This window comes from Chroicocephalus ridibundus, chromosome 12 (genome assembly GCF_963924245.1).
Source record: "Chroicocephalus ridibundus chromosome 12, bChrRid1.1, whole genome shotgun sequence".
In the NCBI taxonomy this organism is placed as follows: domain Eukaryota; kingdom Metazoa; phylum Chordata; class Aves; order Charadriiformes; family Laridae; genus Chroicocephalus; species Chroicocephalus ridibundus.
The window spans coordinates 559,581-568,731 of NC_086295.1; the positions used below are offsets into that span (position 1 = coordinate 559,581).

The 9,151-nt window shown below is 39.9% G+C and overlaps 1 protein-coding gene across 13 annotated transcripts in view; it reads right to left on the bottom strand.

Moving 5' to 3' along the window:
* Positions 1–9,119, bottom strand: part of LOC134522262 (serine/threonine-protein phosphatase 4 regulatory subunit 1-like) — a 52,940-nt gene extending 43,821 nt beyond the window's left edge. For 12 of the 13 annotated variants that reach the window (XR_010072999.1, XR_010073002.1, XR_010072998.1 and 9 more), the window contains exons 1-6: positions 8,982–9,111; positions 8,820–8,864; positions 2,365–2,497; positions 1,910–2,016; positions 1,136–1,278; positions 474–620 (exon numbers count right to left, since the gene is read on the bottom strand). Coding sequence is in view for 1 of the 13 variants with exons in the window: in XM_063349740.1 (XP_063205810.1) it covers positions 474–620; positions 1,136–1,278; positions 1,910–2,016; positions 2,365–2,497; positions 8,820–8,864; positions 8,982–8,988 (582 nt within the window). In the remaining 12 variants the exon portion in view is untranslated. Of the gene's footprint in view, positions 1–473; positions 621–1,135; positions 1,279–1,909; positions 2,017–2,364; positions 2,498–8,819; positions 8,865–8,981 lie in introns of all 13 variants that reach the window. The other variant, XR_010073009.1, reaches the window with a different exon arrangement.
* Positions 9,120–9,151: the final 32 nt, after the last annotated feature.

A 9,151-nucleotide genomic window follows, 5' to 3' on the forward strand; every position in this document is an offset into this window, starting at 1 on the left:
TCTTCTTGAATTCAGTTAAGATCGCTTTCAACCTCTCAGTACGGTGCATCAAGTCCTGACCCTGCTCAAATTATTTAAGAATCCAAATTGTTTCAATGGCGCTCAACACTAAAAATGACTAAGAAACCTACAGATTCAAGGTGTAACAACTTAGCGCACTTAAGTTTCAACTGTATCACAACTGCGGTTCCTCAATTCGCAACAGAGCGGCTAACAAACAGAGAAGGAATAAACCAAACTGAAATAGTAATGGTATAACAAGTTTAAGATCAATGATTAATGTAAAGCTGTCAGGACACTAAGAATGCAAGTACAATTTTTATTTTCTGGGGTTTATGCTCATGAAAATCTCGCACAGAGTTGTTACATTCTAAAAGAGCTTTAGGAGCAGCACTGCTAAAAGACAGATAACAAAAGCTATTAAAAAAGAAGAAAAAAAGTAAATATGTAAGATTTCTTCCAAATTCACTTACATTCACAGCTTCCACCTTGTACTCATCATCACTGTCAGGAGCAGAGAGGTCCAACAGAATGGGACACACCTTATTTTCGATGTCACTCTGAGCAATAAGGTCTTGTTCTAGCAGTATAAGCAGTGCTTCTTGACCTGCCTTTCTAACCTATTAATATGAAGAAAGAAAACAAAAAAGTACATCAAAAAGTATAGCATAAAAGTATAGCAAAAACATTTACTGATATGAGAACCACAAAAGGCATGTCTTTAATGAGCACACAGGTACAAGTTATAAAAAGAAGAAAAAAGTTTTAACATCGTAAGGAATTAGTAATAAATACTGAAGTTTCATATAATCATTAGATGGTGTTTCATCAAATTCTGAGGAGAAGCCAAAAGATGAAGACAGGACTTGTAAGTCATGACTCCCATAACAGATGGTGTCAATATGCTGCTAGGCAAATCCTGTAAGTTACTCATTATCTGCTAAGGAAAGTATAAAAAAAAAAAAAAATCAACTTTCTGACCTCCCTAGCAAAGCGTGCTGAAACCAATGAACACAAAGCACTAGATAGGTATCCATCAGCATGGGATTTCCTATTATCTCTTCCTCAAGCCTTAAATTCACTGAACCACACAGAATTTTCCAACAATTCAACCCATGTGGTCTCTTTTTCCTACCTGATTGTTAACATCTGTGAGGTATCTCACTACTATGGGCATAAGGTACTCAAAAAACGCTGTTGGGAATTTTGGTCGACTTTCTTGCAGAAAAATGGCAATAGGAGGTATTTGTTCCATCAGCTCTGTACGTACAGTTGGTTCTGGTAATAAAAATAAAGTCAAAACTACATCAGTAAATATGAAATTAAGATCAAGTACCTTAAAAAAAAGAGTAGCATTTTTTTTTGTTTGGTGTTTTCACAACAGAGGAAAATGAAAATACTCAAAACATAAGAACTATCATCACTGAGACTGCCTGTTCTTAAAGGAAAGCTGAACAAAACACAACAGCCTTGCATACATCACAGCCCATAGATTTGGGATCAGTTCCCTAATAAATCAGATAAAATAAGAGCACTAACTAGAAAACCCAATCACCATGAACGTATGCACGTGAAGTATTAAAATGCACAACTGTTCTGTGCTGTGCACAGGTTCAGATGTAATGAATTCCTTGAAAAAAGTATTACTTCAGGCCCTATACAAGTAAGAGCCTTTCATTTATACACCTACCATACAAAATACTTCAAAAACAGAGGGAAAAAATAAAGTAATCTCATTTTCACTGACAGATATTGCTGTTAGATGATTTAGTTTCTTTAGTTCACTCATTGCCTTCTCAAAATTGAGTTATTACCTTCTACATTGCAGCTTATGTAAAATAACTTACAAAAATAAAAAAAAACTCAAACCAACAACAAAACAAAAACATGAAAAGAACAACTTTCAAACCTGCATCTTCAGAGAGCCTGACCACTATTTCCATTACAGTCAGGAAGTCTTCTTCATTATTACTGAAATCTCGGAAGACATCCAAAAGACCTCTGGCAATAATTTGCCTGTGGAATGAACATATTAATGGCCTTAATATCTTGCCAACAACATGCAGATGGGATGCAAATGTAAATGGGCACCTTAAAAACAACTGAGCTCTTCTCTGAACAGTCAGACATACCAGTTATACAGTTTCTCCACATCCCCAAAAAGCATAAAGATGGGAGTTGAAAAACATTATTCAGATGACCAAGAATGAAAACCTCTTTTTACAGAAATGTTATATAAAAGTTATTCAAAGAGGAGTAGTATTAGGCATTCGCTTAGGACAATAATAACGAAAGTAGTGACACCTTAACATCCACACTGCTATCAGACCCAGTTATCATCAACTGTAGCTGTTGTATCCTTACCTGTTAAATATGTTATCGCTGAAGGCATATTTTTCTAGACGAGCCAGTGGAGTTAAGTTATCCTGCCCAGGAATATCCAAGAACGCAGTTATCCTCATGCTATCACAGTCTGGTCCATAATCTTCAAACCCAACTTGAAAGACAAGAAGAGTAACACAAAAAAAAAGAAAAAAAATAATCCAAGAGTCAGCAATAGATGTTACAGTGTAAAATACGCTATACAATAACTCTTTTTCTTTTTAGAGCTATTCTTTAAAGTAGAAGTACTATACAGTGATCTGTACATCACTGGAAATAGCTTACCAAAAAATCTTAAGTGATACCTAATGAAGTCAAGAGCAACACTTGCACATAGACCTGTAAATTCAAGCTTTGAAATTTAATTAATTTCAACTGCCATAACTTGGCTTTTAACACATTTTACTCCGCAATGTGAGTGGGTTAACCACATGCACTGTGAGTTAAGAGGGCTCACCTGATAAAATTGCATGCCACAAACTGACAGACACATTCAAAAGGAAAATAAGTCCCTCTAAAAGAAACTGAAATTTTAACAATGACAGAAAATCCCAAATCATATTGCTTTAAAACAGCAAATTCTTGGGTCTCTTTCAAAGTTACCAAGGTACATTTTTCTCACTGTAGTTACTGGGCCCCATAGATCTAAATTGGCCTGGTAGCTTTGGGGAAAACTTCAACTTTACCTTACTTGTGAACATAGTGGGAGTTTTCTAGTGCAGACCTATCAACTACAGACTTTCCCATGCAAACCTAGTCTTTTCTAAATCTTTTTTGTATTTGAATCTTGAGACTTTTAACCAAATATTACCATACCAACTGTTAAAATTTGTCCCACCTAGTCTTACAGTCACCTAATCCAGTAACACGCACTTGATTACAGACTACAGGCAAAAAGTAAGACTGTGAAGAGACGAGGGAATAGGATAACTTCCCTGCCAAATTTTTGTAGTCCTTCACCCTTAAAACAAAGACAGTAAAATAACCTGCCTACAATAAATTCTCTAATTTCAGCAATGGATACAGGAACATATACAGCAACCAAATCTACAGAGAGAGGTGCACTAGAGTAGCTGATATTCCTGCTCTGGGTTTACAACTTTCCCAACCAAGCACTCCTAGAATTACGGACACTTTGTTCATATAAGTAATATAGCAACTGCGATCATACTTAAGTATGTGCAAACTGAGCCAAAACTGCTTCTCATATGCAAGTAGTAGTTTCTGAAACCAGCATATGGGCTGAGAGTGACAACTACTGAAAACAAGACAGTTTCTGACTTGGCAGGACCCAGTATTAGGTATTTAAATCGGTAAAGAGAGCACAAACCTGGTAATAACTTGAAAGGCTATATGTGAAACTGTGCCTACGAGACTATAATCTAAGCACTCTAGGTCATGTTTACCAGCAGAGAGCTCCTGTCTCCAGGCAGCAGAACTTACATATTAAAAAGTGGCAGAGCTTTGGCTAAATAACTAAAAGCAAACCAGGACTAATTTCATTTATAGCACCAGTTCCCCCTGTTTGTAAAATGGGAAGAACAGGAATACCCTCTGACACACTTTGAAGATTAAGAAATGTGTATGTAAAGTACTATATAATCCCTAATTTCAGCATTTTCATTTAATAATAAAAAAAAATTACAGTCCTTCCCAATATGTCATCCCAATCAGTACCAAGCTTTTGCACGTCTTAAAGGAAAGTCTGTGTTATCTCATAACGCACTCTGAATCTGCCAGTGGCTTAAATTATGTATATGTGTAATTCCAAGATCTCTGATACAACAGTTTCTTCAGGACTGAAATGGCTGTACATTAATCAGGATAATTAAACTTCAGTTTTACCCTCACTCTTACTTTACTGGTTTTATATTACACTCTCCCCCAAAAAGCCCCTTAATCTGAGATCTGGCACAATGAACTTTGGCTCTAAACTACATTAACACCAGTTATAAAATCACTTTTTATATAAAAAAAATCCTCCATTATTGAGAGGTACCAAACCTCAGCTTTTTCTTTCTACAGAAAATTTCCTATTTCATATAAAACTCTGCTTTTCAAACATTTAACAGAAGCAAAAACCTTCTCAGATACACAGCTCATTTAAAGAAATCATCTGAACATACTTGGAACAAAACGTTATACCTTTATACCTGGGTCTTCAAGTGGAAAAAAAAAAAAGCAAGCAGACTGGTTTAAGAAAGCACACAGTCTACAGGGAACCCAGCTGAATTACAAGAGTAGAGCAATTCTGAATTCTTCAATCCTTGCAGACAATATGCTCTAACCAACAAGTTCAACAGGATTCAAACAGAAGAAAACTGTGGGATTAGACTGTTCGCATTTCAAATGTATACAGATAGTACAAGTGAACCTACAGCTACACCATCAGAAACACAGGCTAGTTATTCATAGCTTTTTATAATGACTACGTATTGTACTGACACCCCTATTTCCATTCAACCGACCACTATTATTTCTAGTGGCTGCTCTTTATATATTTTTGAGTCCTGTCAGGTTCAAAACATTTAGCTGCCCCAGTGTATACAATTTCCATTGCACAGATCTGTCTCGGACTGATCTGTCCCCAAGCTCTAGGGCTAGCTTTCCCACCGAGCACAGTATCTGAAGAGGTAGCAGACAGAATTTGCTGCTTCAAAAGAAACCCACTGTATCACTGACAGCTCACAGGGAGTTATAGACCATATGGAGGATTGCAGATTTCCTTTCTGAGGTTGCAACAAGCTCTCCATATCCAAACCCAACTCTGACCATCCTTATATCTATGCAATTATGATGTATATATATTTTAAAATCCACACAGATTGGACGCTCTTTCACTAACTAATTTTTGAGGCTAGTCACCTGTTATACAAAGAAAGATTTATTAGGGTATATATACTGTCATTAACTTTATCTAATGCCCACTTATGCTTGAATTAAGAAACAATTTAAAAGTGAAGGTTCTCATCAGTTCACTTCAAACATTTCAGAATTCCTACCAATTCAAATGACAATGAAGTAAATCTCAATTCTAAGTTTCACTACAACACTACACCCAGGACTAATTTTGTATACATGATGAACATGCTTAATTTTACTACTTGGAGTAGTTCTAGTATTCACTTAAATTAGCTAAGCACACACCAGTGCTTCTAGGACCAGAGGGAAAACAGAACAAACTGCTCATGCTCAGGATCAAGACAGTTAAATACCTGAAATTTTTTTCCACACTCAGTACACTTAAGTAAGGAATAGTCCAGTTTATCTTCCCTCTAGAAGTTTAAGTTTCTTTTTCCGTAAAGTAAGAAGCCATAGGTTCTTAAAAGTTTCAAAATACACCAGAGTACTAGAAAGTAAATTACAGAAAAATTATGAACTACTATTTCTTAACCGATCTAGTGTTCTTTCATAGGTGAATCAAACATTCAGTATTTTTCCCCTCTAACAACATCAAACAAGCAAGCTTGAAATCTGTCTACCTATAAACAAGAATAAATGGGACAGTATTCACAACTGAACTTGAGTTCACCAAGCCTTAGTTTGGCCTAGGCTCAAAAGCTGCTTACAGCCTACAAGAAAACCTCAGCGTCACAGGATTTAACTATGCAATTCACCAGCCCTGGCTGGTATCACCATCCACTTTTACCAACACAAAACAGTAAATACTAGTGCAGAGCACAATGATTTTATGAGCTCGAGCAGGCCACTTTCTCTCCTGATGTTTTTAGAAGGAAAAGCAATTTTAAAAATACATTGTCTTTATTGTACAAAGGGCATAATTAAGCTAATTATTTTTCCAGATAATGCAGTATCTTGCCTTACAAAAAACAAGTTTCAAATTCCACTTGTTGAATTTAGGTAGATTTTACTATAGCTCTTCCCCAAATTTAAAGTAATCCCCCAGTCTCTCTGTTTCAATGGAACTGATCTTCAATGTGCATAACGCTATTTTGCCAATTTAGTTAAGTAAGTAAAAATTCAGTGCCAGGGATTTATTCCACTGAGATTTTCCTGAAATTCACCATTAACTCTTTGCTAGACCACAATGATATCTCAGTCTAGATCGGTTGTCTGAACTCTGCTGTAACACAAATGGAAGACAGCTTTCAATGCAATAATTCTAACTGCATCATCAAATTACTGAACTTAATCAAAGAATGCTTTTCTATCATAAAGTAAGATTTCAATGCACTAAAATTCACATCCTTTTATTTACATGTTAATCCCAAAAATGGTCATTTCTTTTACACTAATTCCAAGTGACACACATAAAAACCTTATTAATTACTGCTTAAGGCAAAACTTTATCTGAATATTTGTGTTACCTTCATGACTCAAACTAGTTTTGCATAGAAGCATCAAACTTCTTAATTGACTTACCAGACAAATCCGTTACTCAGAGTCTCAGCAGAACAGCCAAAGACTGAACGCTAATGGAGCAGGAACACCCAACTTCTAGTGATGGTCAGCCCTGGTTCAGGGCCAAGACCATAACAGAACACTATGGGCAGTTTGCATTCATTTTCACTACTTGCACTTCAAACTGAACTCAAATGACATGCTAGTTTGGGGTTTTTTTTCTTACTACAGAGAGGAGAAAATCGGAAAGGGAACCGGGAGCAATTCAGAAAGACCAAATCAATTCAAATAGCTAAATATTTGTTACCACTACCAAGGGTTTTGTTTGTGGGTTTTTTTTCGTTTTGGTTTTGGGTTTGTTTTTGTTTTTTTTTTTTTTAATTTGGGAAGGTAAAGATATTTTCAGTTCTTAAACAAGGTATTACAGCAACAACTGTTGCAGCTCTTCCACTACAGGAACTCACTGCCAAACAGTCCATAAATCAGCATAAGCACACTGAAAGATACCAGTTAATTTCTTCTCACTTAAATCCTGTTCAACGCATACGTGCTTTTTGTCATCTAAGGTGATGAAATCTTACAAACTTCTTATATTTACTTCAGTAAGCAATAACCTTTAGTACCTCTTTTTAAGCAACTTCTTACAGTGTTACCAAAGTTTTAAGTCATTATCTATTACATATGTGTATTTCAAGTACTACCCTCCACACTTATTACATTTTTTTAGATTTCTAGCTTTTCAAATAGATAACTATATTAAGGAAGGAGGATGATTTTTAATTACAGTTTTACATTCATTCGTTGATACTCACACAGTTACAATTTATTTGTATAAGAGAAATGCTAAAGATATTTTGCAATACACAAAAATACAAACATAAACCAAATCAAGAACTCTTACATACGCAATTAATTTCACCATTTATACATCACTTACATCGCAAAAGATCCCAAACTTTTCTTTCTAAAATTTACTCAAAATACAACCGACACACCAACTTTTGTTACTACCTGCTAGTGAAATGCAGAAACCTCGAAGGCTAAGAGCAAGGACACCCGAGAGCAGCAGCCAGCAAAAACCCATGGAACAGCCTCCTGCCCACCGAGGCCCTGTTCCTGCACGTCCCTCCAATGGAATACTTCAGATCTCACTCGTGAGCCAACCTTTCCCCTGCTGTTCCTGAAGACCACCTTCTTCCCAAACTAACTTATTTATGCTAGATGCGGGGGGAATCCATCTGTTACCTATTTTCAAGTATTATTAAACAATAATGGTTTTGTGTTAAAGAGAGTCCTCACAAGAAACAAATTCAATTCTCATTTTTTAATAGAAAAGTCAATCCAGCACCCAAAGTGCCAATTAAAACACCCCACACGTGCAACTGCTTTCTAAAGCGGTACAAGTTCCTCTAATTATCGGTCAGGGATTTATCCGCTCGAGCAACAGCTCTGACCCTGCCGGCGCTCAGCTCTAGCCCTGTAACTCGCCTAGGGCTACTACGGCTGGAGCCGGAGCTGCGGCCCGCTCCGGGACCCCCGACAGGGGCTGCCCCCGAGTCCCTGGCCGCGGCCGGCAGGAGCACGGCAACGATGCCGCCCTTCTCCTCGTCCCGCCGGGCAGGCACCGGCCTCCCCGCTCCGAGCGGCGCCGCCGGAGACCCCCCACCTGTCCTGGGCCCGCTTCCACCTGCGCCGCCGGCCCGGCCCACCCTTCCCGCCGAGAGGCGCGGCGGGCCCTGCTCGCACCGCGCCCGCCCGCGGCGGCCGGGGGCTCTCGGGAGGCCGCTCTCCAGCCGCCGCCCCAGGCCGCCCTTCCTCGGCGGGACGGCGGCCGCCCCCTGAGCCCCGCGTCAGGCGCCGGCTTGTGAGGGCCTGCTCCGGCTCAGCGCCGCGCTCCGGCGGACGCACAAACACGCTCCTAACGCCCTGCGAGCCTTCACCTACCAGCACGAACAGCTTCAAAATCCTCCCTCCACCCTGACCCGGGTACACACGCGGAGGGAACGCGGGCGACTGAGGGACCCGGGGGGGGAGGGCCTAAGGAGGGAGCAGAGAAATAAAAACCAGTTACTCACAATCATCTAAGTCATCCTGCAAATCCACAAAATACAAAGGGATCCCTACAAACAAAAACAGAAGAGAGACACCGGGGGGGTTGGTTTGGGAGGGCTCCGGCGAGGACGGCGGCGGTCCCGGGCGAGCCGCCCCGGCGCCCCCCGCCCGCCGGCCCCACTTACCGGCCATCTTGGAATGGACACGGGCGAGGAGGAGGAGGGAGCGGGAGGGCGCAGGGAGGAGCCGCCGGCACTTCCTGCCCCTGGGTCAATCCCCGCGCAACCGGAACGCCGCCGGGCCGATACACGGGCGCTACTGGGGGCCAGTCGCCCCTCGGCCCCCGCCGTCACCT